This window comes from Manacus candei, unplaced genomic scaffold, assembly GCF_025592945.1.
Source record: "Manacus candei isolate 608988 ecotype Guabito, Panama unplaced genomic scaffold, ASM2559294v1 h1tg000150l, whole genome shotgun sequence".
Classification (NCBI taxonomy): domain Eukaryota; kingdom Metazoa; phylum Chordata; class Aves; order Passeriformes; family Pipridae; genus Manacus; species Manacus candei.
The window spans coordinates 1,003,756-1,031,124 of NW_026138198.1; the positions used below are offsets into that span (position 1 = coordinate 1,003,756).

Sequence of the window (27,369 nt, forward strand, 5' to 3'; positions counted from 1 at the left end):
CCTGCCTGCCTGTACATGACTCCATTGCAACCACACAACAGAAGTCAAAGCATGAATAACACAAAAAAAGGCCCATGACCTCTTTTATTAAATCAGCTCCCACCGACCGGGCGGGATTCTCTGAGAGTGAACAGCCCTTGTTCCCACAGCACCAACACCCGGCACCGACCGCGCCCAGCACTGCGGCTTCACTCCCACTGTCACTGCCACTTTATTTCTGTGCAATAAAATAGCTGAACACTTCTCACTGAGGTATTAACAGCTCCCTATGGACACAGGAAACGTGACTGTACAGACACCTGCCTTCCCTGTTGCTATCCACCACTTAGTTTAAGCTTAACAAAACTTCAGTGCATAATTTCTGAAAAGGTCACATGCAGCTTTCTGAGGCTGCACTGGGAGAGCTGGGCTTATTTTCACACCTGGCAATACAGCAGCATCTACAAGTTAATTTATGCAATATATGATAAATACTAGGAAGTCACATCTCAGTCATGTGCTGTCGTGTTTATTCCAAGTCCAGCTCCAGCTCCAGCTTTGGCAGCGCCTGCTGAAGGGCGTGAAAGGTGGTTTCTTTCTCTCTGATTCCAGGAAGGTCACTCAGATACAAATACTCAAGGTTCCTGTAAATATTTAAAAAGAAAATCAGCAACTACTATTTAACTGCTCACGAAGAAATTAGAGAAAGGATCATTCTACTGTAATTATTTTAAATGGTGACTGGTTATAATAGAAGCTTTTTATGAAGTGGGTGCTTGAGGTTTTTAGCTGCAGAGGTGCAGTATCCAAGTGCATCCCATGCCCAAGGACTCAGGTCTGCCCTGAGACCTCCATGAGAGGATGTTGTGACAGGGAGCAGCCCCACACATCTGGAACAGCCAGACTCCAGCTCCCCCACCCAACACAATCCCAAACCAGCCTGGGACAAGGGGGCTGTGGAAGCGGTGAGGGGCTCACGTACGTCAGCTTGTGAAGGGCAAGGATGCCTTTGTCTGTGACATTCCCACAGGAGATGATCTTCAGCTGGAGGAGACTCTTCTGCAGGTTGTTTGTCTCGCTGAGCCTCTGCAGACACTCGTCCTGGATGTACATGCACTTCTCCAGCCTGATATCCGTGACGTGCTCCAGACCATCTGGAAAGATAAAAACAAGGATTTGCTTCAGAGTGCCAGGACCATCCTGTGCTGGTTGTTAAGTTCTGCCTCCAAACCCACCCAGCAACAAGTTCCTGTATACATGGGGCCATAACACACAATGAATCTCCAAAGTCCCCTTGTGGTACTTCAAATAAATGAAAACCCTTTTGGTAAGATTTGAAGAGCTTTGGCATGGGCATGTCACAAAAAACCTACAAGTTTGGGTGATAAACAATGACTGACACAGAAATGTGCTAATGCAGGAAATTCAAGGTCCCCTGCTATGAAAAAATAATAATAACAGTAACTGTTGCCTATTTTGGTTTCTGCTGTTTAAAGGAGACCTGAAACACCTTTTTAATCTTTTCTAAGAAACCAAGTGTTTGCTTTTTGTCTTTGAAGACGTCATAAATACCTGGAGAACAAGCAGAATTATGACTTCAGAGGCACCAAAATCATGGTTTGGTGTAGAAGAAAAAGAATATTTACAGTGCTTTTTGCTTCCAGCTCATCAAAATTCGTGGCACTTCCTTAGTGCTACGGACATTTCAGGCAAGGGCTGATGAAGTTCCCAATCACACACCTCCAGCAAAACCTTAGGAACTCATAAAGCCATTTTAAGGGAAAAAAACCCCACGAGAGATTTCTCAGTACCTTGCTAAGGAACGAGACAATGACACAGTTATCGACACTTTGACACAACTGAAATCAAGACCATTAAGAACAATCTCACATTACCCAGATAGTCAAATCCTCTGTACATGATGCAGGAGTCGGTGGCATTAATTGCTTCTATCTTGTACTTGCCCAGGGGCCCCGTGGGGAGCCCATTGTAGTCCTGCTGCCACTTTGGGGAGCCCCGGAACCGCACCAAGGCCCCGCAGCGCAGGAGCCACTCCGAGGCCGCCCGGTCGGGGCCCACGGCTTGGATCCGCTCGTAGTCCACCCTGCCACGACACAAAGAGCATCCACAGGGTGGAAAAGTTATTCCCTTGGCAATTAAAAAGCTCCACGGCAAATATCTGCTTATGTGTGTGGTAAGATATCAGAAAGCTAAGGGTGTGATTTACTGCACGTGGTCTACGTGTCATCGTTTGGACTGTGAGGTTCTTAGTCTGGTAGGAGTTTTTTTTAACTTGTTTTAAATGGCAGATGCTTTTGGTAAAAAAAAAGAATGCAAATGCAACTGGACTTAACCTTCCTGATTGTTTCTTTCCATGTCTGTAGGGAGAGAGAAAAAAACCGCCTTTTTCTTCCCAGAGGCTTTACAACTGCTAATTTCTCTCTCAGACATTGATTATATAGAAACATCTTGAAACCTGTCACAAGTATGTCGTTCCTAAATCCTTTTCATAGAATCATGGAGCTGTTAAGGCTGGGAAAGGCCTTTAAGATCATTAAGTCCAACCACCAACCCAGCACCACCGCCACATTCCCCACTAAACCATGTCCTCAAGTGCCACATCCACCCGTTTCTTGAAAACTTCCAGGGATGGTGACTCCACCACTGCCTTGGGCTGCCTGTTTTTTCTCAACAGTTACAGTATTTCATAAAAACCACACTTCAGCAATAGTTAAACTTCTTGGGTCCATTCTGGAAAAGGATGCATTTCTTAGTCTGGCGAGGAATGATGAAGGCCGAGACCTGGAAGAGGCTCCCATCTGGTTTAGTTTCAGTAATCAGCTACACCACACAACCCTTCCCACACAGCCAGAAGACATAAGGCAAAACTATTAGCTCCTGGCAAAAGTTACGGGCAGAGAAAGTTTCACAGAGAAGGGTTTCCTCTTTCAAAAGTAAATCTGAAACCCTCCTGTGGCTGAATCACTTGGTAAGTGATGGGCTGGTTTGATGCTGTTCTGAATAAGTAAAGGGGCTTGGTTCTGCTACATGTTTAAATGAGTTTTGGGGTCAAAGAAGAGCAGGACTTAGGGACAGAATCCATGTGGCCACTCCATGGAGGGGGCAGAGCACAGACCTTCCTCTGGAGGGTCACAGCTTTGGGATGGGAAGCAGGTACGGAACGCCCCCTGCCAAGCACCGACACGCAATCTGGAGGGAAAGAAGAGCATTAAGTTCTCTGCAGCCCAGGGATTTGATTCTTCTCTTCCACAAACCGCGCTGTGGACCCGCGGGACCTGATAATTGATTATTGCCCAGCGACTCACTCTTACTTGTTGAACACGGCGTTCAGCCATCCCCAGAACCCTCTGCAGCTGCCCGGCGGCGACGGCGGCTTCTTCACGAGTCTCCCCAACACCATCATCACCTCCTTGGAGAAGAGAGAGAGAAAAGGGAGATATTATTTGGAGCGTCCGCAGCAGCAGCACCGGGGGGGGGGCGCGCCCCCCTCCAGGCCTGACCGGGGCTGTCCTCCCGGCGGGGCCCGCGGCGGCAGGCGGGGGTCTGTCACCGCCCCCGGGCTGCCCCGAGGGCCGAACCTTGGCCGGCTCTGCCCTGCCCGGCCCGGCGGAGCGGCTGTGGAGGCTGTGGAGGCGGAGGAGGAGGAGGAGGAGGAGGACGCGGACTCGGCGGACGCGGCCGGGCGGTCTCTCCGCCCCCAAGATGGCGGCGGCGCTGAGGGGCCGCGCGGGCCCGGGCGGGGCCCCGGCGCTGTGGCGGGTCCAGAGCCGGGGGAGGAGGTGAGACCGGGGGGAGCGGGACGGACCGCCCCGGACCGCGTCCTGCCCCTTCCTTTATCCATTTCCCTTATCCCTTGCCTTTTCCCTTTACCTTTCCGCTTCCCCTCCCCTCACCTCGCTCCCCTCTCCTCTCTCCCCTATATCGCCTTCCCCTGTCTCCTATATATACATCCCTTCTCCCCTTCCTCTATCTCCTATATCCTCTATCCCCTATATCCTTTCTCCCCTCACCCTATTCCCTATATCCCCTATCCTCTATATCCCCTATCCCCTTTCCCTATTCCTATCCCCTCTCTCTGTCCTCTTCCCCTTCTCCTATCCCTCTCCCATTCCCTTACTCCCTATCCTTTCCCCCTTTCCTCTGTCCCTATATTCCCTGTATTCTGTATATTTCCTATATCCCCAGTCCTATATCCCCTATCCCCTATATCCATCCTCTTCCCCTTCTCCTATCCCCTATCCCGTTTCCCTACTCCCTACCTTTTCCCCCTGTCCCCTATTCCCTGTATCCTGTATATTCCCTATATCCCCTATCCCTGTCCTCTTCCCCTTCTCCTGTCCACTATTCTGTTCCCCTACTGTCTATCTTTTTCCCTTTTCCCTTATATCCCCTATACCCTATATCCATCCTCTTCCCCTTTTCCTATCCCCCATCCAGTTCTGCTACTCCCTATCCTTTTCCCCTTTCTCCTTTTTCCTATCCCCTATATCCATCCTCTTCCCCTTCTCCTATCCCCCATCCCATTCCCCCACTCCCTATCCTTTTCCCCTGTTCCCTATCCCCTACACTCCCTATATCCCCTGTCCCCTATGTTCCCTACATGCCTGTATTCCCTGTACCCCCTTTCCCCTCTCCCCCTCCCCTGAGGGCCGTGTCGGTGTCTCCGCAGCACTTTTGACGTGGTGGTGGTGGGTGCCGGGATCGTGGGACTGGCAGCAGCCCGGGAGCTCATCCAGCGTCACCCCTCGCTGTCCTTCGCCGTGCTGGAGAAGGAGAAGGAGCTGGGTACGGAGCGGGTGAGGTGACCAGTCCTTCCAGAGGCTGTGCCAAAAGCACACGCTGCCAAAACCTCAGGATTTCATGGACATCCCTGTAGTTGCTGTGGGAGAGCCCTTGTCACTGAAGTGGGTGATGGATGTCCCATCCCTGGAAGTGTCCAAGGCCAGGTTGGACAGGGCTTGGAGCAACCTGGAATAGTGGAAGATGTCCCTGCCCATGGCAGGGGGTGGAACAAGATGGGCTTTAAGATCCCTCCCAACCCAAACCACTCTGGGATTCCGTGATGATTCTCCCCTTGGGACCAGCATCTTCATTTCCTGGCACCACTGGCTTTACCCTAACAAAAAATTCCTTTTACTCTTCTCCCAAGGACACATCCTTCAGTGGAAAAGCAGAGTTTTCATCAGTCTGTGCTTCACTGCTGGGACTTCCAAGTCAAACTTTAAGCTGAAGTCAGACTTTAAACTTAGTGTCAAACTTTAAGTTAAAGAATCCTGAATGTTCACTGTCTGAGAGCTGCAGGTGTGACTCCTGGGGCTCCAGCAGTGCAGGAATGTCAGGAGAGAGGACAAGGAGGGTGAACAACCAGAGTAAAGAGCAGTGCAGGTTGTAGAAGGGCAAGGGCAGGTCCTGCAGGGAGCTGAAGGAACCCCAGGGGATGGATACATTTAATTGTCAAAATTAGATTTCTTTAAATTAATTTTAGCATGTAAAATATTTTTATCTTATTTATTTTATTTATTTGCTCTTGGAGGAGAAACTTGTGGGTTTTGGGGGTTTTCATCCCTCTTGATCCAGCACATTGTAAGGTGGGATGGATTATCATTAACCAAGTCATGCTGTGTCAGTGTTTCTCTAACCTTTTGAGACCAAGGGAGGAATTCATTGTGTTTGCTGTGCAGTTACTCATTTGAACATCTCTTACAACGCTGATTTAAGGCAGGACCTCAAATAACCCACTTTTCAGGCAGCTGAAAGTGATTAAGTGTGAACAAATGTGTTTTAATAATGTATTTTCCTTTCTCTTTAGCTCATCACCAGAGTGGAAATAACAGTGGTGTGATCCACAGTGGGATTTACTACACCCCTGGCTCCCTGAAGGCCAAGCTGTGTGTGCAGGGTGCAGCCCTCTGCTACCAGTACTGTGACCAGAAGGGAATTCCATACAAACAGTGTGGGAAGGTACAGGAATTCCTGTCTGTTCTGACCTTACCTTTGGAAACTGAGGCTGTGTGATGTATAGCATAGGCCTGGTTGTGGTCTTTTCCCAAAAATAGGAGTTTCTGCAACACTTACTGCCTTCAGGATGAATAATCCCCTTTTGTTTCCTTGTTTCCAGCAACTCAAATCAGTTGCTTTTCTGGGTCTAAATAATAATTCTCCTTTTCTGTGGGCTGAGCTGGAATAGAATCATGGAATCACAACTTCCTCATGAGGGGCAGCACTGATCCCTCTCTCTCCAGAGACAGGACCCAGGGAATGGCTGGAGCTGTGCCAGGGCAGGCTCAGGTTGGATCTCAGGGAAAGGTTCTTCCCCCAGAGGGTGGTTGGCACTGCCCAGGCTCCCCAGGGCAGTGGGCACGGCCCCAAGGCTGCCAGAGCTCCAGGAGGGTTTGGACAATGCTCTCAGGGACTCTGGGATTGTTGGGGTGTCCTGGGCAGGGCCAGGGGTTGGACTGGATGATCCTCGTGGATCCCTTCCAGCTCAGGGAGTTCTCTGATCCCAGGTAATGGTGGAATCCAACTCCCACGGAGGGGCACCTGTGTAGCTCCAAGGATCACACAGACTTTCAGTGTGTGCTTGCCAAACTTCCTGGCACATGAGGCTCTGAAAAGTCACAGTGACTTGAAAACCACTCCAGATGTGCCCCAGCTCCACGTGTTCATCCCATGTTACATCCACCCACCACAGAAGGGTGGCTGCACTGACTCAGTCTGGGGTCTCCCCAACCCCATATCCTGTTTCTGAAGTTGTCTGTAAGCAGAGACCCAGGAAGGAAGGAGAAATGACAAGCAAATTATTAATTCTCCAAGCTTCCAACTGTGTTCAGCTCAGGTTATGTTCTGAGCCTGAGCTCTTCTGTCTGTGGTAACTCTCAATGAATTTCTCTTCCAAGTGCCTTTCCATTAAAATCTTTTGCATCAGAGCACACTTTGAGGAGCACTTCCAGAGATCAACAACCCGCTGCATGGAGTTACATCACTTTGGAACTGGCTCCTACAACCTTCACCTAATGGCCCCTGGCCCTTGTGCTGAAGGAGGTGGTGAACTGCTGATTTGGGCTCACACTCTCCAAGTTGCACATAATTTAATATCTCCTCTTCCCCCAAAATCCTCTTTCCCAGCTGGTGAGTCTTACTCTGCTGTCATTCCTCTTGGAGAAGCTTTTTCATGGCTCTCCCCGTCCTGTCCTTGTGCTCTGAACCATTTCTAGTTCAGTGTGTCTTGGGGACAAGGAAAGGACCAGAGCTGTGCAGAGCATTCCAGGTGTGGTCAGACTCTGGAGTTCTGCAGTGAAATACTAGAGTTCTCTGTATTATCTCATATCCTTTTCCTAATTGTTCCTAAAATTCAATTCAGGGCTCTCCAGCCATCACTAGGCTGCTGTTTCCATAGGATTGTCTCTCCTAACCCCCAGGTCTTGGCCCTGAGGGATAACTTTGAATTTCATCATTTTATATGTGAGGCTAAGACAGCTTTTTCTGATCATGTGTTGCACCAAAGGAAGTTTAGATTAGATATTGGGAGAAATTTCTTCATGGAAAGGGCTGTCCAGCCCTGGCACAGCTGCCCAGGGCAGTGGTGGAGTCCCCATCCCTGGAGGGATTTAACAGCCGTGGGGATGTGGCACTTGGGGACATGGGGCAGTGGTGGCCTTGGCAGTGCTGGGGGATGGTTGGACTTGTGATCCTAGAGGGCTTTTCCAGCCCAAACAATTCCATGATTCTATGATACTTCCCTGGCAGTGTTCATTCCAGGGAAGAGGATGGCGAGGCTTTACAGGAAGTTTTACATAAAACAGCCCCAGGCTTAGAGAGCTTCATGCCTGTGGGCCAGACCTGAGCTAGGCCTGGAAGTATTATGGTCTGTGCAATCCTGGCACAGGTAATTCAAGGTATTCCACCTCCTGTGGTGGTTGTGAGCAACCTCCATGTGGGTAAATGAAGTGGAGCTGGTGCAGTCACCATGTCAGAACATACCTTTATTCTCTTACTGAGACTGAGATTTGTACCTCTTGGGTTAAGTTCAGTTTTATTTATTTTTGAAACATCCCAGTGGCTCTTTAAATTCATATTCTCTTCTTTCACATTCAGATTTGTAGTCTGTTTCTGTAATACTTTCCACAGTAGTCTTGTGGTACTTTTAGCAAATATTACCCATTGACAGTAACTCAAAACTGCAGTTTAACGTTTGTTTTTTCACTCTCCATAATATATTAGTGCTTTGTCAGCAATAATATTAAATTATAGAATCTTGTGCAACCAACCATTTCCCCTCCCACACTTGATTTACGTAATTCCCTGTTCACTCATTCCCTGTTGCTTGGGCTCGATGCCAGACCTGCCCTGGCTCTGTGTGTTTTGCTCACTGCTGTGCCTTGTTGTGTCTCCCAAAGCTGATTGTAGCCGTGGAACAGGATGAAATTCCGAGGCTCAGAGCTCTGTATGAGAGGGGGCTGCAGAACAACGTCCCAGGGCTGAAACTCATCGGGGCAAAGGAGATCCAAGCCAAGGAGCCCTTCTGCAGGGTAAGGAATTGTACTTCTCATTAGCCCAGTTTCTCAGGTGACAACATTTCATAGTTTAACATAAATATGCTCCTGGCCTTGAGGTAATTTCCATTAGTGACAAGTTCAGAAGAGCCTGAAAATTCCTTCCTGTGTCCAAGTTTCAGTCCAGTTGCTTCCTGCAGGAGTGGTTGTTATGTAGCACTTCTCAGCCTGTTTGTTTTCACAGCAGGAGAAACGTGTGGAGTTTATGGAATACAGATTTGTTGTCGATGAGTCTGTCTTTGATTGAAAGGAAAACCTGGATATAAATTCCCTGTTTCATCTGGCATCTCGCTGTTGGTGTTATGAGTGGTCGTAGGAGCAGACAAAAATTTTCTGGAAAAGAACCTTTTTTTATCCTTTTTTTTTTTTTGTCTTGTAAACATTTTGTCTCCACTCCTTAAAAGATTTTTTGTATGATCAAGATCCAGCTGAGCAAGTGGGGAGACACCAGCACTCCCTTCTCATGGCAATGCACATCATTCCAGATGGAATATTCCAGCCTTCACTCTTCTTCTTTGTCTTTCATGCCATTCCAGGGGCTGATGGCCCTTGATTCTCCATACACTGGCATTGTGAATTACAAACAAGTGGCCCAGTCCTATGCTGAAGATTTCCAGGAAGCAGGGGGGACAATCTTGATGGATTTTGAAGTCACAAACATGGAGATGGCTAAAGAAAGTTCTCCAGGAAGTGAAGATGGTAATGCAGGGATTTTTTTTTCCCCCTCCATTTACTAGAGTCTTGCCAAAGATTTTGTTCAAAAATTCAGTTTGTTTTAACTGAAATGAATTTTTGAACCTTTCTGTCTCCTAGGGATGAGAAAAAAGGCAAAATTATGTTAGTGAGAGCATTCAGCAAACTCACTTTGGGGTTTATTTGCAAGCAGGTCACCCTTCAGCTGAAACATTTCAAGCTGATGGAAGAAAACAGTAGTAAAATTGAGGAATAAGGTTGTTCTCTCCCATTAAAATCAGATTTAGCTGAATCCTGCATGTGTGTTCTTGTGATAGTGAGTTTTCCTTATCCTGAAAGGCAGGTTGGATCTGTCCTGGCACACATGTGGAAGAATAAAAAAAAACCCTATTCATAAATACAGTTATGTCCAAAAACATCAGTTATGACAACTATAGTTGTTCCATAACTTGAAGATATTCCAAAGGAGAAATCCCTCCTGGTGACAAGCTGCATGTTCTGTTGCTTTTTCCATTAATTCCTTCTCTTGTCCAATTCTGTTACAGGACTGAAGTACCCAGTCATTGTTAGGAACAAAAAGGTAAGAACGAAGCAGAAGTTTAAATTCCACACAGGAAGCTGCTTCTCCTTTCCTTAAGACTTTTTTTTCTCGAGTCCTGGTGGATTAATCATCTAAGCCTGATTTAATGAAACAGCTGCAATCAGTTCTTAACAATGAGCATGTTCAAATTTTATGATGATAATAATAATGTAAAATAATGAAGTGTAATTTTTCTGCTGCCTCACTTGTGTTTTACTGTCCCTTATCTTCTTTATTTGCACAATCTTACTCTTGTCTTTCCAAGGATTCCTTTTATGACTTGTCCATTTGGTGACAAACACCCCTTTTCCTGTTTGCTTTTATGCTTTGGCATCTGTAAAGTGATAAGGAGGGATTTAGCATCATTTTATTGTCATTTTATTATAAGAAAGCCACAAGCAGATGTAAAACACCTGCATATGCAGGTGGTGTTCCTGCAAGTCAGAGCTGCCCAGGAAATGTGGTTGTGACCTTGTCACCCTCAAGGAAGAATATCTGGACCAAAACCAACCTCAAAACCCTTCCAGTGTTTTATATATTTAGTTCTGCTGGTTTTTTCCTTCTGTTTTTGCTATTTCATTATAAAGTAGCTTCCAAAATCTGTTAAGATCCCTTCACCAAATACTGGTATTTTTTAATGCAAATATTTTTGGTTGAAAGAAAAAAAACCCCATAGAATTTAAAAACAAATACCGTGAGCTAAATAAAGAGGTAATAGTTTGTGATTTGATTTTCTTTAATTAGATTATAAGGTGTTTAAATATTTAGCAGCCCTCCATATCTGTGTGCTGTGAATTTTTGGATATGAAAAAGCATCATTACTGCTCCCGCCCTGTGGGGTGAAATCAATGAACAGCCTTATTTAACCAAACATACCTGGTTGTGGTTTTTCCTGAGCTGCTTTTAAGTAGATATACTGAATTTTTGTGTGTTTGGGGCTCTGTTCTTTTCCAAAGGGTGAGGAGATCTCCTGTGGGCACCTTTTGACCTGTGCAGGGCTTTACTCCGACCGCCTCTCCGAGATCAGTGGCTGCAGCCCCGAGCCCAGGATCGTCCCATTCCGGGGGGATTATTTGGTGCTGAAACCAGAAAAGTGCTATTTGGTGAAAGGGAACATTTACCCGGTATGTGTCCCCTGGATTGTGGGCTCCAAGAACTGCTAAAAGTGCAGGAACAGGGCAAAATTCCAGGGTTATTTCTGTCAGGGATGCTCAACGCGTGGATGAAGATTCGGGTATTTTTTTGACAGCACAGCATTTTTTTGGTTTCATTTTTAAGGAAAATATAGAAGTGCCACGTGGGGAGTTATTGTCAGTTGGTTTGGTTTGTTTGTGAGTTTTTGTTTGTTTGTTTATTTGTTTAATAGGGGGGAAAAATAAACATAATGAAAGCCACGTTGTCCAGAAAAACTCTGGCTTATTTCCTTATGTTCTAAAATAAATCTGTAGGGAGGATTTAGAAGTCTCAATGAGAGACAACAGTAATTAATTATTTATGATATAATTTTTTTTTATTATTTAACTAATTATAACAGTCCTGTTTTATGTATTTATTGGTAGTCTGAATGAGAGGATTGACTGTACCCTCAGGAAGCTCACAGGGGACACTGGAGGTCTTTTCCAGACTAAATGATTCTGGGGTGAAACATAGGGTTTAATCTTGTGTGCTAATATCCAATTATTACTTTATTAATTATTTATTAATTATTATTTTATCAATGCCACTTATATATCAGTTCTAATACCAGTTAAATACCTGATTATTAACTAATACTAGACTTAAATATTTGCCTCTCAGCCTCATTTTTTAATTAGCTTTGCATTGTGTCATAAAAAAAGACATGGGAGGAAAAGGACAACCCTTCTCCCCTCTAAAATAGACAAATAATGGGATGAAGAGGAGCAATCCCAGAGAGAAAGTATAGTTATAAAGCAAGAAGAGGGAATTCCTGGAGTAGCATTTTCTGCAGTACATTGAAATGCTGCCTTTCTGAATATGAGCTGGATCTTTATGAAAATTGTGGAACTCTGTGTGTTGGGTGTTTGTCTGACCTCTTTTCACCTGGGAATCATCCAGGATCCTGTCTTGGGATGGGAGGGAGGAACTGGAACAAAAAAGGAAACTGCAGATGTATTATTATTATTATTATTATTATTATTGTTGTTGTTGTTGTTGTTGTTGCTGCAGATGCATTATTATTATTGATGTTGTTGTTATTATTATTATATTTAGTGTTAATATCAATCAGAGCTGCTGAGTGCAGGTTGTTTTGAGCCATACAGGCCTGTGAGGTTTTCCTAATATTGTGTAGTCCCTTTTATTGCAGTGTAATTGCTGCTGGTGAATAGCATTAGTGTGTCTTTGGTTTTGTTGTGGGTTGATTTCTATCCTGAGAAATCATGTGTGGACTTTAGTTTTCCCCCTGTTTGTTTTCCTTCTGAGATTCAGCCTTACCTTACTGAATCACCTTCGGTGTTTTAATTAATTACAGGCTATAACTGCACAATTAACAAGCAGAAAAACAAGCGCAGGAGACAATTTTATGGTTCAGTGACTGGGATTTGGTTGTAGTGGTTGGAAATAAAGCAGCCCAATTTAGTGTTTGCAGCAGCTGCAGTAACTCCTGTAATCCCACTGCAGGTTCCCAACCCTCGGTTCCCCTTCCTGGGATTCCATTTCACGCCCAGGATGGATGGCAGTGTTTGGCTTGGGCCTAATGCAGTGTTGGCCTTTAAGAGAGAGGGCTACAACCTGTTTGACTTCAGCACTGGAGACTTTTTGGATGCTGTAACCTACAGGTAAAGCTTTGTCCTTTTTGTCTGCTGGATGGTCTTCTTTTAAATATCCACTTCTCGCTAAAAATCCTGCTTTCCCCGAGTTTTTGGTGTGTTTAAAGATAGTTGTGCCAGGAAAGGTGGAATTCTCCAAGGCATTTGGCTTTGTGTGATTTATATTTGAATTTTCATAAACCAGCAGGACATGTCTCAGCCAGCCTGGGAATGTGGCTGCTCATCAGAAGGTGCTGGTGGAGCTGTTCCAGGAATGGTTTTGGTCCAGTGCACTGTAATACTTTAATCAACCCAGACAGTGTAATTAAAATACCTGCAGAGGATTCCTGGGAGAGAGACAGGCTGGGAGAGCTGGGGGTGTCCAGCCTGGAGAAAAGAAGGATCCAAGGAGACTTTACAGCCCCTTCCAGTGCTTAAAAGGGCTCCAAAAGAGCTGGAGAGGGACTTGGGACAAGGGCCTGGAGGGACAGGACAAAAGGAATGGCTTCCCACTGCCAGAGGGCAGGGTTAGATGGGATATTGGGAAGGAATTCTTGGCTGTGATGGTGGGGAGGCCCTGGCCCAGGTTGCCCAGAGAAGCTGTGGCTGCCCCTGGATCCCTGGAATGTCCAAGGCCAGTTTGGATGGGTCTTGGAGCAACCTGGGCTAGTGGAAGGTGTCCCTGCCCATGGCAGGGGGTGGGATGAGCTGGGCTTTAAGGTCCCTTCCAACCCAAACCATTCTGGGATTCTGTGATCTGTAGGAATGCTTATTACCAAGTGCTCAATTTTGGAAATTAGACTTGAAAAACAATATGAAAATATTATGGAGGATCCAAGGAAAGGCTGAAAAACAGGTCAGGGCACTGGAAAAGAGCTTTCTGTCAAACAGCTCAGTTTAATTCAGTTTATTCAGTAAATAGTTGAAAGCACCTTCATCACTGCCTATGGATTTTTATAGGGGAAGACTTGAGGAAAGCAGAGCGAGCAAACAAGGTTTGCAAAGGCACAGCAAGATTCAGTGACTGAAAGCTGAGGGGTTTAGGAGTGTGATGAACTTTTCAGGATGATCGTGGGGAAAAAGTCCCAGGTGTCATGTCTGTCTTCCCTTGGCATTTGACTGGACCAGAGAAAAATGCTGGATGTAGGAAGGAATCATGGAATCACAGAATGGTTTGGAAGGGACCTTAAAGCTCATCTCATTCCACCCCCTGCCATGGGCAGGGACACCTTCCACTATCTCAGGTTGCTCCAAGCTCCATCCAACCTGGCTGTGAACATTTCCAGGACTGGAGTTCAGAGTTAATTCCCAGAGAATGTAAATGCAATGCTCCATCCCTGTAAAAAAAGATTTATTGGAGCAGGGAAGGGCAAACATATGTTCCTCAAATAGAAAGCATATGGGATCCCCGATGCTGGGAATGGGAATTCCCGCCGTGCAGTTGCATTTGCTGCCTTCTTTGACAGCTTTAGTTGGACCTGGCTGCATTTTGGTGGGAGATTTGTTTTTGCTGCAGTGATTTTTTTCCCTCCCTGCAGTGGGCTGTGGAAGCTGGTGCTCAGGAACGTGTCCTACGGCGTGGGGGAGATGTACAGAGCCTGTTCCCTCAGTGCTCAGGTGAAGCAGCTCCAGAGGTTCATCCCTGAGGTCACCACCAATGATGTGCTCAGGTAAAGGAAGCTTCTCCTGTCAGGAACACCCGGGGGCTTTGTTGAAAATCTTGTTTTAAAAGGGGCAAACATGGCATGGGCTCTCTCTCTTCCTGCACTAAAATATGTTACCGAAGCTCAGAGCTGCCTCCAGCTCTGGGGTCCCAGCACAGGAAGGACATGGAGCTGTTGGAGTGAGTCCAGAGGAGGCACCAAAATGATCAGAGGGATGAATCACCTCTGCTATGAGAAAGGCTGGGACAATTGGGATTGTTCAGCCTGGAGAAGAGAAGCTTCGGGGTGACCTAATTGTGGCCTTCCAGGACCTGAAGGAGCTGACAGAAAAAATGGAGAGAGACTGTTTCCAAGGGCCTGGAGGGACAGAACAAAGGGAATGGCTTCCCACTGCCAGAGGGCAGGGTGAGATGGGATACTGAGAAGAAATTCTTGGCTTTGAGGGTGGGGAGGCCCTGGCACAGGTTGCCCAGAGAAGCTGTGGCTGCCCCATCCCTGGAAGTGTCCAAGACCAGGTTGGACAGGGCTTGGAGCAACCTGGCATAGTGGAAGGTGTCCCTGCCCATGGCAGGGAGTGGAATGAGCTGGGCTTTAATGTCCCTTCCAACCCAAACCGTTCTGTGACACTTTGTACAGGAAAATCTTCTATATTGTATTTGCTTGTGTACAGGCAGGTTTGATGAACAGTTATGTGACTTTCTACACTCTCCAGAGCCTGAAATGAACTCCTGTGACATATTCCCTACAAAGAAAAGGCCTCTTTATCCTAGTGACACATTCAGTAGCCTGAACATAATGTGAGTTCACAAAGGAAGCAAAACATGAAATTCAGAGGGGAAACCAGACTGTGAGTTGCTACTGAGTGAATAGTGACTTAGTTTAATCATCTCAATAAAATTGTGTTTGATTTCTTGCTGTGTGGAGAGAGAAACTAATTTAGAGGAGTTCAGAAAGGGACTGAAGAGGCTCGTGAGGAAAGAGGAGGCATTTGAGTGCATGGAGGAGGGTTTAACTGTCCAAACATTTGCAGGGAGAAAATACAGAATAAGAAAAGGCCAGCCATGGTGAGAAGGAGTTACCCAGGTCTGGCAGCTCACCAGAGGCATGAGATTCATGTCTGATGAGGTTTGGTGTTTCAAAACAAAGGGTTTCCTTCTTGGAAAGATAGGGCATGTTTGTGGCAGTGTGGGAGAGTAACTTCTCAACCAGGAAGGACAGAGAAGATCCTCTGCTTGGCTGCCTGCCCTTGTTCTGTGGCAGTGATTTCTTGCTGGAAAGGGTGGTCAGGCATTGGAAGGGGCTGCCCAGGGAGGTTTGGAGTCCCCATCCCTGGAGGTGTCCAAGGAATGACTGGACGTGGCACTCAGTGCTCTGGGCTGGTGGGGATCGGCCACAGGTTGGACCGGATGGTCTGGGAGGGCTTTTCCAACCTCAGCGATTCCATGACTGTGAGACATCCCCTGCTCTGCCTCACGAGTGTTCAAGCTCCCCTAAAAGGCTTTGACTCCACACTCTGCCTTCCTCCCTGTCCCCCTTCCCAAGGGAATTGATCTCCACCAGCCGCAGGAAAACGTCTCCTGAGCTCCTCCTTGGTTTTGCAGGGGCCCCTCCGGAGTGAGAGCTCAGGCGCTGGACAGCGACGGGAATCTGGTGGATGACTTTGTGTTCGATGGAGGCACCGGGGCCCTCGGGAGCAGGGTCCTCCACGTCAGGAACGCCCCTTCCCCCGCTGCCACCTCCTCCCTCGCCATCGCCGGCATGATCGCCGACGAAGCCAAGAGGCGCTTTGAGCTGTGAGGGGTTGGAAGCCGTGGGGAGGTTTCCCTCTGGAATGTGGGACTGACTGAACTCTCCCTCTGGAATGTGGGACTGACTGAACTTCTCAAGGGCACGGATCAAACAGGAGATGTGGTGCTTTCCAGGCCAGCGTTTGGAACGTTCTCCTTTGCCCACGACTTCTCGGCGTCGTGGATTAAGGAGCTGTGGTGCCTGGTGAGGTCCAGCCACCTGCAAGGGGGGCTTGTCCAGCTGAGGAACCAGCACAACGTGAGGGTCTCCAACCACAGGTGGAGCAGGAAGAGCCTCTGTGGTGGGATTATCCATATTATTCCCGTGCCTCTGGTTGGAACGTTGCCTCCTCTGAGAACTGGTGGGTCTGAAAAAGCACAGGCACGGGGTGGTTCTCTGGGTGATTTCTCTCTGATTCCGTTTAAATTGGAGCCCACAGCCCTCTAGATTACATGAAAGTAATGGAATAGAAGGATAAGCCCTGCTTAAGGGTCCTACTGATATGGAATTAAGGGTTTTATCAGAGATTGAAAACAATGTTCAGAGCCTTTGACGTGAATGTAGAGTATTTCACAGAAAAATAAGCTTAGCAAGGATTACCAAACCCAAGTCCATTTAGATGTGCAATTCAGATACGCTGTCTGATCACTGCCTCTATTTGTTATAGAGCTGAAAATGGAAATATGGACATAAACAGTCATTTTTCATTTAATTTACAGCTGGGAATCAGCACTGCTCAGAAACTATTTCAGTGGGTTTGTTGGTTTTTTTTTACCTTTGAATACTGGTAATGCAACAGGAGCTGGTCTTAGTGCAGGCTGTTGAGCAATCCAGAGGAAATGGTCTTTGCAAAAGCAAATGTGAAGGGAGGGAAGCTCCAGAAACCTGCCTTAATTGAGTCACGTTGTTTCCCTGGGAGCCCAAACAGGGGTGAGTCAGGGAGGCTTCCCATTTCCCACAGGGCTGGCACAGGGGGAGCTCAGACAGTGCTGGTGTCTCTTCTGAACTCTGTTGATACTCAGCTTTTATCAGAGATACACCTGGAAGAGTCTGGGGAGAGAGAGATGTCAAATAATCTTGGTCCTGAGCTGAGTTATCTCGGTGTGCTCTGCAGAGTTGCTATAAACCAGAATTTTATGGCCTCAGGGACAAAGTGCTTGCTGATACTTGTAAAGCAGAAGTTCACAGGATGTTGGCTAACACAGATCATTGTGGGCAGTTTGCACCAGGCAAGTTGACACACATTTTTCATGAAAAAGTGATTTTCTGAACTCCTCTGTGCATGAAGTGTGGGTTAGCACAGGAGGGCAGGTGTGTGGCTGATGTTTTACTGTGCAGAGCTGAGACACTTCTGAGGGGAAAAAAGGGCTTAACCTGCCTTTTTTTTTTCTTAATTTTTTCTCCTGGTGACACCTGCTTTACCAGAAAAGTGACTCCTGGAAATTCAAACCCCCTCAAAGCAAAGCTTTGCTCGCTCTTCCGAGCCCCAAATACCAGGAGGCAGAGATTCAGTTATTCCAGATGCTCCAGTGCCACAGGGATGTGTAAAACTCCTCACTGTGGAACAATCCTCTCTTCCCTCCCTGCCAGAAGTGTTGCCTCTCAACAGTAAATCCTACAAAAGGGTTGCAAAACCAACTTCCTCCCACACGAGGTGTGGCCCTGACATGTATTAACAGAATAAGGAACATTAAAATGTAAAGCAGACAGAGACCAGGGGGAATCTTAAGTCAGCACATTTCCCTGTGTTTCTTTCCTCTCAGGTGATGGTTATTTTGGGGAAAAGTTTAATTGAAACTTAAATTATGAATCTTGATGTAGCATTCTGTGAAATATAAATATTTTTAGAGATAAAGGTTATAAACTGTCGTTAAAAAAAAATGACTTCAGAGATTATAATAATGGGGTTGCAGACATGAATCTTGTTGCCCATGAAGCGTGAAAATGTATTAATTTATTTTCCAAATGGGTCTAATTCATTTTGATGACTTTATAAATGTGCCTTTTTCTATTATGATTAAAATAGTGTGGTGGGTTTTTTTTTTTAAATTGCTGTAAAATCCATGTGTTTCTCCTGACTCAGAGAAAAGTTTCACTGGTATTTGCTAATTCTCCCCTGAATTAGGCAGGATATTGCTCTATATTACAGGAATTACTTTATTTAGGAGGGGGACACATGACCAAACTTGTCTTCCTAAATTATCTTATCTGTGCTTCTCACACCTCACAGCTTTTCCTCACTAGACAGAACTGGTCTTGAGGCTGGTCTGGGCCTGTCATGGCACGTGGGATGGGAATTCCTGACATTCTGAATAAATGTGTGGACAAACTCAGTTTGTTCCCCAGAATTGTCATAGAATCACGGAATCCCAGACTGGTTTGGGGTTGGAAGGGGCCTTAAAGTCCATCCAGTCCCACCCCCTGCCATGGGCAGGGAGACCTTCCACCAGCCCAGGTTGCTCCAAGCCCCATCCAACCTGGCCTTGGACACTTCCAGGGATCCAGGGGCAGCCACAGCTTCTCTGGGCAACCTGTGCCAGGGCCTCACCACCCTCACAGCCAGGAATTCCTTCCCTGTCTAAACCACTGACTCTGGGAAGAGTTTGCGGTCCCAGATCCGTGGAACTGCAGGTCCGTGGATCACACCACAATTATCCCGAGGTCACACTTGGAAATACCTTTTTCTTCTTCCTCACAGTTTGAGGATCAAGTGTCTTCCCCCAGAAATAAGTGTTTTGTTGGGAACCTCCCAGGCTGCTCTGGTGGGGCAGGAAAGTTGAGCCACAGAGCATAAGGAGTTATTTATTGCTGCCTCTGGAAGTGCCGGGCTCCTCCAGGAAATCTGTCACAGAGAAGGATCTCACTGGCAGAGAGGCACTTTTTTTTCCTGATTTAATTTATCCACTCCTTTTGTAGACCAGTCTTAAAATGGGAAGTAGGGGGCAGATAAGGTGTGAGGTTTGGATATGATGCTGTTGGGAGGGAAATGAGGAGAAGTTTGGCTGGAGTTGGGTGGTCAGTGGGTGGAGGGAACAGTGACAGTGGCATTCTCCGGGGTTGGGAGGAAAACTGCCTCCAGGTAAGGATGGAAACAGTCTCCAAGTAGGGAGGAATACAGCTTCCAGGCAGGGAAACAATCTGCAAGTAGGGATGGAAACAGCCTCCAGGTCGGGAGAAAAACAGTCTACCTGTAGGGATGGAAACAGCCTTCAGGTAGGGAGGAATACAGTCTACAGGTAGGGAAAGAAACTGTCTCCAGGTAGGCAGATAACCTCCAAGTAGGGAGGGAAACAGCCTCTGGGCAGGGAGAAGAACAGCCTCCATATAGGGAAACAGCCTCAGGTAGGGAGGGAAACTGCCTCCGGGTGGGAAGCAACACAGCCTCCAGGCAGGGGAGAAAGCTGCCCCCGAGTAAGGATGGAAACAGCCTCCAGGTAGGGAGGAAAACTACCTCCAGGTAGGGAAATAACCTCCAAGCAGGGAGGGAAACAGCGTTCATGTAGGGAGAAGTACAGCCTCCACATAGGGATGGACACTGCCTCCAGATAGGGAGAGGCACATCCACCAGGTAGGGAGGAAAACTGCCTCCAGCAGGGAGAGGAACTGCCTTCAGGTAGGGATGGAAACTGCCCCTGGGTAGGGAGAACAGCACCCACGTAGGGAGGAAAACTGCCCCCAGGTAAGGATGGAAACAGCGTCCAGGTGGGGAAATAACCTCCAAGCAGGGAGGGAAACAGCCTTCAGGTAAGGATGGAAACAAGCTCCAGGTAGGGAGAGGCACAGCCTCCAGGTAGGACTGGAAACAGCCTCCAGGAAGGGAGAGAAACTGCCTCCAGGAAGGGAAATAACTTCTAAGCGGGGATGGAAACAGCCTCCAAGCAGGGAGGAAAACAGTCCCCAGGTACGGCGGGAAACAGCCTCCAGGGCGGGAGAAACACCACAGGGAGCCTCCGGGTCGGGATGGCAACCACACTGACGTGGGGATGGAAACAGCCTCCAGGCGGGGATCCACCTTCCAGCCGGGATCCACCTTCCAGCCGGGGATCCACCTTCCAGCCGGGGATCCACCTTCCAGCCGGGGCGATCCCCGCGGGCCGGGAACACCCTCAGGCCCCGGAGCGGGGCCGGCCCCGCTCCCGGCGGCGCCCGCGGGGGGCGCTGCGGGCTCAGTGCGCAGGCGCGCAGGGCGGCGGCGGCAGCGGGGCCGCAGCGAGCGGGGCCCGGCCCGGCCCGACCCGTCCCCGCCCGGCCCGTCCCTGTCCCCGGCCCTGTCCCCGGCCCCGGCCCCGCCGAGCCCCGAGCGGCCCCCGCGCCGGGCCATGGCGGCGCGGCCGGGCGGGTGAGCAGCGGAGCGCCCGGCGGCGCGGCCCCGATGCGGAGCAGCGGCCGCCATGCAGCCGCCGCCGCAGCCCTACGAGTTCCTGGGCGAGGAGAACGGCCCGAAATGGCGCGGGCTCTTCGTGCCCGCCCTGCGCAAGGTCAGTCCCGCGGCGGGGAGGGGGCAGCGGCGGCACCTGCGCTCCGGGGAGCGCTGGGAAGGGAAGGGGCCCTCCCGGAGGTTCCCCCCCCCCGGCCTCCCGGCGGTCCGCCGGGCGCTCCCGGTGTCCCCGCGGAGCTGCCCCGGGTGCGGATGCTGCGGCGGGTGAGGGACCCGGCGGGCGCTGCTTCGCCTTCGCTTGATTAAAGTTCGCTCCCTGCCTTAACCGGGGCTCGCGCGGGGAGGGCGAGATCGTGGAAGGGCAGTCCTGGAATCCTGGAATTCCAGAGTGGTTCGGGTGGGAAGGGACCTGGAAGCCCCTCTCCCTGCCCTGGGCAGGGACACCCTCCCCTAGACCGGGTTGCTCCAACCTGTCCTTGGACGCTTCCAGGGATGGGGCAGCCAAGGCTTCTCTGGGCAGCCTGGTAGCACTGCTGATGTGCAGTGGGATGGCATCCTGCATCCCTTTCCCCCAGGCGGCTTTTCCAGGCTCTTTCCTGAACCTCATTCCCTCGCCGAGCACCCACCCGAGGTGCTTCTGACACTCGGGTAACACCCGGGAGATCACCGGGCTGCCCTGCAGGGTGAAGCCACCCTGTGCTTCCTGACACATCTTCCCACTCCGTAAACGAGATAAACCGTGCTGGAAACCTCACAGCAGATAAATTTATCCTTTTAGGATGTGTTCTGCATGGCAGGGAAGCCCCCAGCCCACCCCGCTTTGGAAGGACCCCCCCAGCAGTGGAGGGAGTGGTTAAATTGGTGGTGGTGGGAGCGATGTCCTGCTGTGTGTCTTTTCCAAAGGTTGGGGGTTATTCCACGGTTCGTAGTTACCAGCTGATCTGGGTCTCTGCTGCTGGGCAGGACTGGGATACAGGTCCTGCAGGCACTCATGAGTGGTTTCTCTCCTTTTTTTCCCAAGAATAGATATACTGATGCTGTGGGGCAATGATTCCCTTTGATTTTTTTTCAATAGAATAGAAGATTTGCATTTGTTCTGTCACTTGTGTTACAAGGCAGCTAAGTAGTCTTCTGGCTGGCAGAGAAACCCCTGATTGCCTGGCTGGAGAATCCTGGATTTTCTGCTCTTTATTCCTAAATCTCCTCCTTGTAGTAGCTGCTTTCCAGTGTCTTAGAGAATTCCACACTGTTCTTTTCCTGGCCTCTTGAATCTAACCTGAAACAGCACCTTGACACCAACCAGCATCCTCCCAAATGTGGTTTCTTTAAAATTTAAAGGTGTTTTCATCATCCTAAAATACAGATAGTGTCAAAATTGGTGGATTAATGCTGCTCTTACCCATTCTTTCTGTTTGTGCATTTGGTTTTGGTGGAAAGAGCAGGAATTTCAACTTTCCAAAATAAGAGTTGTGATACCAGTGGCTGCTTGTAAAAATGTGTAGTTGCTTATATCCTGGAGTTTTTTTTCCCTGGGGAAAGTTCCCTGTCTGCAGGACCCACCCTGGAGCATGAAGCAATGGGACTTTAATGTGCTTTTCTTGTGTGAACACACAGTATCAGTGAGTCAACCCAAAATTGTATCACTGTCAGCTCCTGCAGGCAGGGAGACACTGGCAGTTTGAATACATTCTTTAAAAGATAGTCTTTAAAATAAACACTGGAGTGTTACTGGAGTAAACCAGAATATTTTAGTAAATTTATGGGTTGATTTGTTTACAAAAACTTTACTTTTTCACTTGGATAGTGAGATTATCCAAGATAACTATTCAGTTATTTCTAGGAGAGTGTGGCACTGAATCCCAAGTGTGAGAGCATCAGGTTTTGTGTTAAGTACAGAATTTATTAAACATCACCACCCCTGTTTTCAAATAGTTTGTAATTTTGTCCTGAAGAGGTTTAAAAATCCACTCATCCCAGATTACTTGTGATCTTTCCGAGCAGGTTGCTTTGAGATGAAAATTTTAAAGAAAATTTAGAAACTTTTTAGTCAAACACCTGGAGTAGGGGGTTGTTTTGAACTCCTAAGCTGGATTTTTAATGTCCTGGATGCTGTTTTCCATTCCTGGAAGCTTTTCCCTTTAATGAGCATTTCTTGAAGGAGAGAAGCTGGGAGCAGAAAAAAGAAGGGAAGGTTTTGGTTTTCCTTGTTCATGTTGGGGTGTGAGAAGTCTTTCATTCTAAAACACAGAAAGATATGGAGATGGATAATGTAATATTTCCTTGCTGCTTGGATTTTAAGTCCAGAACATACCTTGAAGAGCTCCAGTCTCTTTCATCATGATTTCAGCAAGTTTAAGGTCATTTCTTTCTATCAAACACTTTTAAACCCTCGCTTTAGTTTAATTCTACACAGTTGACCCTTAACACATGATGAATGGGGGAAAAATGGTAAAATACATCAGTTCTTACTTTAACATGTGAAAGAAAGGTGAGAATGTGTCTTTTAGAACAATATTTTGTATTCATTTAAGTGCCATACTCTTTAAAATTGGTGGTGCTGAATTCCACCTTCCAGTGTGAGTCTTTTTAGGTAGTAGAAAATGAAACTAAATGGCAAGACATCTTTAAATGAGATTTTATATATTTATATGCCCTAATACTTAGCACTGGCACCTGGGAATCTTGTAAGCTGAAAAATTCAAAGCAGTTTCACACATTGGCTCTGTTTTAGCTGAGATTTTGCCCTTGCTTTTAAAACACTTTATTTCCTTCTGCTGCTGTGCTGGAAATCTGAGTAGGGAGTGAGGATGTTGAAACTCCTTATAAAAGTCCTGTCAAAGTTAGTGAATCAGAAGGAAACGATATTTTTTTGTGGTCACTGAGGTTTGGTGACTTGAACTGCTGTTACAGGGGTGCCCATGACAATCCTGTCTGAATTCCAGTGGTGCCAGCTGAGTGTGTAACTCCCAGGTCCCAGTTTCAATGTGCTGGCCTTGCACTGCATAAAAAATTTGGGGGGAATTGTGGTTGACAAATTCATTAATACCAAACACCTTCCACTGCTACCTGGAATAAACTATTCCAATTACTTGGAAATTCAAAATGAAACGGAGTGATTCCATGGAGCTGGTGTGTGTGGTTTTGAAAATAGTGAGGAATGTGTTGTTGGATTTGTATGGATGGATTTTTTTCACCCTAAAATGTTCTTGGGCATCCTCTGCATGAATTTTACAAGGGCCTGAAGTGACAGGACACAGGGAATGGCTTCCCACTGACAGAGGGCAGGGTTAGGTGGGATATTGGGAAGGAATTCCTGGCTGGGAGGGTGGTGAGGCCCTGGCATACGTTGCCCAGGGAAGCTGTGGCTGCCCCTGGATCCCTGGAAGTGTCCAAGGGCAGGTTGGACGGGGCTTGGAGCAACCTGGGCTAGTGGAAGGTGTCCCTGCCCATGGCAGGGGGTGGAATGAGCTGAGCTTTAAAGTCCTTTCCAACCCAATCCATCCTGGGATTCTGGGATTATCATTTGTGTTGGCTTTCACAAATCCACTGGCAAATTTAAAACTTATTTCTGTAAACAAGAGCTGTGTAATCAGTTGCTTTGCTCTTTGATTTTTCTAAATTAAGTTTACAAGCATCTCACAGGGATTCTTGTTTTGGGTTTTCTCCATTATCCACAAACAGAGACTGTCAAACATTTAATCCCCACGGCTCTGCAGGCACCACATGTCGGGATAATCCTGGCACTGGGCACTATTTGCATTTTCTAAAACAATTCCACCATTGCTCTGGACCACTCATCAGATTTCTAGAGCATGACTAAAGGGTTTATTCTTAGCAAATGTTGTGTGGAGAAATATAAAAGACTGTTTTGAGGCCTTTTTTTTTTTTTTTGAAGTTTACATTAGTTCAGTGCTTCTATATTTTAAAACATATTGGGAGTTAGTGTATGTGACTTGTGTGAGGTCCATGGCTGGGGTTGGCCAGTGTTGGGAGAAGTGCAGGAGTGCCCCACTTTATTCCCTGCATGTTTTCCATGGCAGATCAGCCTCCCTTTGGGTTAGAATTATTTAATGTATTACGGTGTCATTATAGGAGATTATTATTTAATGCATTCTAATTTCATTAGCATGCGTTATTATTTAATGCATTCTAATTCCAACAGGAAAGTTGCTTGTTAAGTAGTTTTAAATAGTTATATTTAGGTTTGAAATCTATTAGGTCATTTAGCTTCTAATAAATATGTTTATTTGAGCTTAGAAGTCTGGACCTTTATAGACTTGCAGTTGCCACAAACATGAATTTGAGTGGAAGGTGTCCCTGCCCATGGCAGGGCTTTGGAATGAGGTGGACTTTAAGGTCCTTTCCCACCAAACATTCCATGATTCTATGAATGCCTCAGCTTGGTACCAAAGAGAACTGGTCCTTTTACTTAAATCCCATTATTTTCATGCTTCCTTTTTTTTTTTTATTTTTTTTTACACTGTTTACCTGAAGTTACTGACACTGGAATCTGCAGTTGGCAAATGGTGACAGGAGAGTTTTCCCAGCCACTGGCGTGAAATGAAGGTGGATTTTAGATGTGAGGTGTTCAATGGGAATGGTGTGATTTCATTTGGCAGCTTCAGCAGAAGAAACACTTCCTACCTGTGCTGGTAAAGTGGAACATGGAAATCAGTGTTTGGGTTGGCTTGGAGAACAGTCACAGGAATCAAAAACCACTGGAGCTGTGATTCACCTCATTGTAGGGCCTTTATGCCTCAGGATTGGGCTCCAATCCCAGTGTGTGCTTTTCCCATTTTCTCATCTTTCGGGGAACCCCCTGACCTCTGCCCCTGTGTGTCTCCCCTCCACCTCTCCTGCCCTCCCTGCTTTTTCACCCCTCTCTCTCTTTGCACAGCGTTATCTAATCTCTTCCAGAGGAGCCATTGAGTCTCTGATTTGCTTTTACAATTCCCTCACGGATTCCCTTTGCCAGGCTCTCAGGGAGTGCTGTGCTCCCCTTCCTCCAGTCCAGCAGGTTGGTCACGTGGAAAACGTGGCTTTCCTGTCCCCATGGCCTCTGTTCTCCCCAAGTTTTTAATGTCATTTCAGTGACCAGCTGGTTCATGAAGAAATTACTCTGAGGGTCTTCACTGTCTCCAGGTTATAGGAATTCCTGGCTGGGAGGGTGGGGAGGCCCTGGCACAGGTTGCCCAGAGAAGCTGTGGCTGCCCCTGGATCCCTGGAAGTGTCCCAAGGCCAGGTTGGATGGGGCTTGGAGCAACCTGGGCTAGTGGAAGGTGTCCCTGCCCATGGCAGGGGTTGGAATGAGCTGGTCTTTAAGGTCCCTTCCAGCCCAAACCATTCTGGGATTCAGATTCAAGGTCTGAATAATTCCATCTACCTGAGTGAGCCGTTCCTGGGAAGGGTGGGATGTAATAAGTGGGGAGAGGAAGCCCCTGGATGCTGAATTCAGAACCCAGGGCAGTTCTCATCTCATCTCATTTGGGAGAATTAGGAGAATTTTGGGAGAATTATCAGCGTTGATTCAGGTGTGTGCACAGCCATCTCCACGTGGTGTTTCCTTTCCCTGTCACAGGGCAGAGGCTGTGCCAGGCTCATTCAGGGTTTATCTCAGTTTAAACAAAGCATTTTATATGGCTGGATAAAATCCAAACACTTAAATTCCCATCAGTTTTTGACATTAAAATGTATATATGGTTTGTTTACATGTAAACAGACCCGCATTTTAGTTCCTGTGTATAAAAGGAAGCAACAATCAAGTGGAGAAAGGGGAGTTGGTGTGTATTTGGGTCATTATTAACATATTTTTTTCTGTCTGCACCAAGCAGGATCCCAGGAGATCTTAGGACAGTCTTTGATGCTGTTTCAGTCAGATTCCCTGCCTGCACCACCCATCATTCCTCCTTCAATTCACCCTCCCCTCAAATACAATATCCTAGAGGAAAAGTATAGTTAAATAGCTAAAGATAAAAATGTCAACTCTGTAATTTTTTTTTTCTATTTGGGATTTCTCTTCAAGTATTTAAATATTTGTGGTTCTTCCCAAAGAATTATGCTTTGGGAATATCAATCAGTTGGGAATATCAACCTCCTTTTTCACTGAATAAGAACATCAGAAACTTTTAAGTTACTACATCTGGTTCCCTTCCTCTGGAGCATCATCCAGATGCGGGATTAAAAATGCCTTTGGAGCAGATGTTTTGTGTTTCTCATGGTCAGGGTTATCTTCAGGAGGGAAAAGATAAGAAAGAATAAAACCCCAACCTAAGCACAGACATTTTAAATGAGAAACTTCTTGTTCTGAAATCTCAAGTAATTCTGGAATTCTGTTTTCTGAAAATGTACTTTTGAATGTGAGTAGAGAAATGGGATATTGCTGACAAGTCTTTCAGGAATAGGAATCCATGTGTTTCTGATGATATATGCTGGGATTTTTCTGTTCTCAGGGTTTTTTTAATGAGCCATCTCTTGCTTTGCTCTTGTGCTCACTGTGGAACAACTGGAGCTTTCTGGATGTGTTTTTACCATCAAAATACATGTATTCTGTAAAAATATGTATAATTATTATGGTCAAACTGCTGGTTTGTCCCATTAGTACAGGCTAAAAAGAAGGTTTTTTTCAGTTTTTACTCCTAATTTTGTTTTCTTCAGCTTTTTGTAATGTCAGATGCAACCCTTTGACCATTGCTTTTATACTCTGGGGTTCTGGATTACCCCAAATGCAGCTATTAGTGACATTCAGACTTCACACCAGAATTCCTGCACTTCAAAATTAACCTTGCCAAAAAAAAAAAGATCAGTTTGTTTGTAGTTTTAATACTCTTTATCTCCATCTCAAAGGTTTTCATCCTCATCTTTTTCTGAACAGGATTATTAACATCTCACTGAGAAGGAATTTTTAGCTTGATTTCATTTCTGGAGAAACTTTTGTGGCTTTTCATCA

At 46.9% G+C, this 27,369-nt stretch overlaps 3 protein-coding genes across 3 annotated transcripts in view; 2 read left to right on the forward strand and 1 right to left on the reverse strand.

Annotated features, from left to right (window-relative positions):
* Window positions 1-65: 65 nt before the first annotated feature.
* DMAC2L (distal membrane arm assembly component 2 like) lies at window positions 66-3,705 on the reverse strand. Its single transcript, XM_051772204.1, has 5 exons — window positions 3,579-3,705; window positions 3,312-3,409; window positions 1,875-2,083; window positions 962-1,133; window positions 66-623 (listed from the first exon to the last, which is right to left on the reverse strand). Exons 2-5 carry the CDS (start codon window positions 3,401-3,403, stop codon window positions 509-511), a joined length of 588 nt encoding a protein of 195 aa, XP_051628164.1. The 5' UTR covers window positions 3,404-3,409; window positions 3,579-3,705; the 3' UTR covers window positions 66-508.
* Window positions 3,668-18,068, forward strand: L2HGDH (L-2-hydroxyglutarate dehydrogenase). Its single transcript, XM_051772182.1, has 10 exons — window positions 3,668-3,779; window positions 4,670-4,785; window positions 5,810-5,961; window positions 8,397-8,528; window positions 9,089-9,251; window positions 9,791-9,825; window positions 10,782-10,949; window positions 12,466-12,623; window positions 14,132-14,263; window positions 15,859-18,068. Exons 1-10 carry the CDS (start codon window positions 3,703-3,705, stop codon window positions 16,052-16,054), a joined length of 1,329 nt encoding a protein of 442 aa, XP_051628142.1. The 5' UTR covers window positions 3,668-3,702; the 3' UTR covers window positions 16,055-18,068.
* Window positions 18,069-20,229: 2,161 nt separating this feature from the next.
* Window positions 20,230-27,369, forward strand: part of SOS2 (SOS Ras/Rho guanine nucleotide exchange factor 2) — a 41,610-nt gene continuing 34,470 nt past the window's right edge. Inside the window, exon 1 of the mRNA XM_051772097.1 lies at window positions 20,230-20,523. Coding sequence (XP_051628057.1) covers window positions 20,437-20,523 — 87 coding nt within the window. The 5' untranslated portion in view covers window positions 20,230-20,436. The remainder of the gene's footprint in view (window positions 20,524-27,369) is intronic.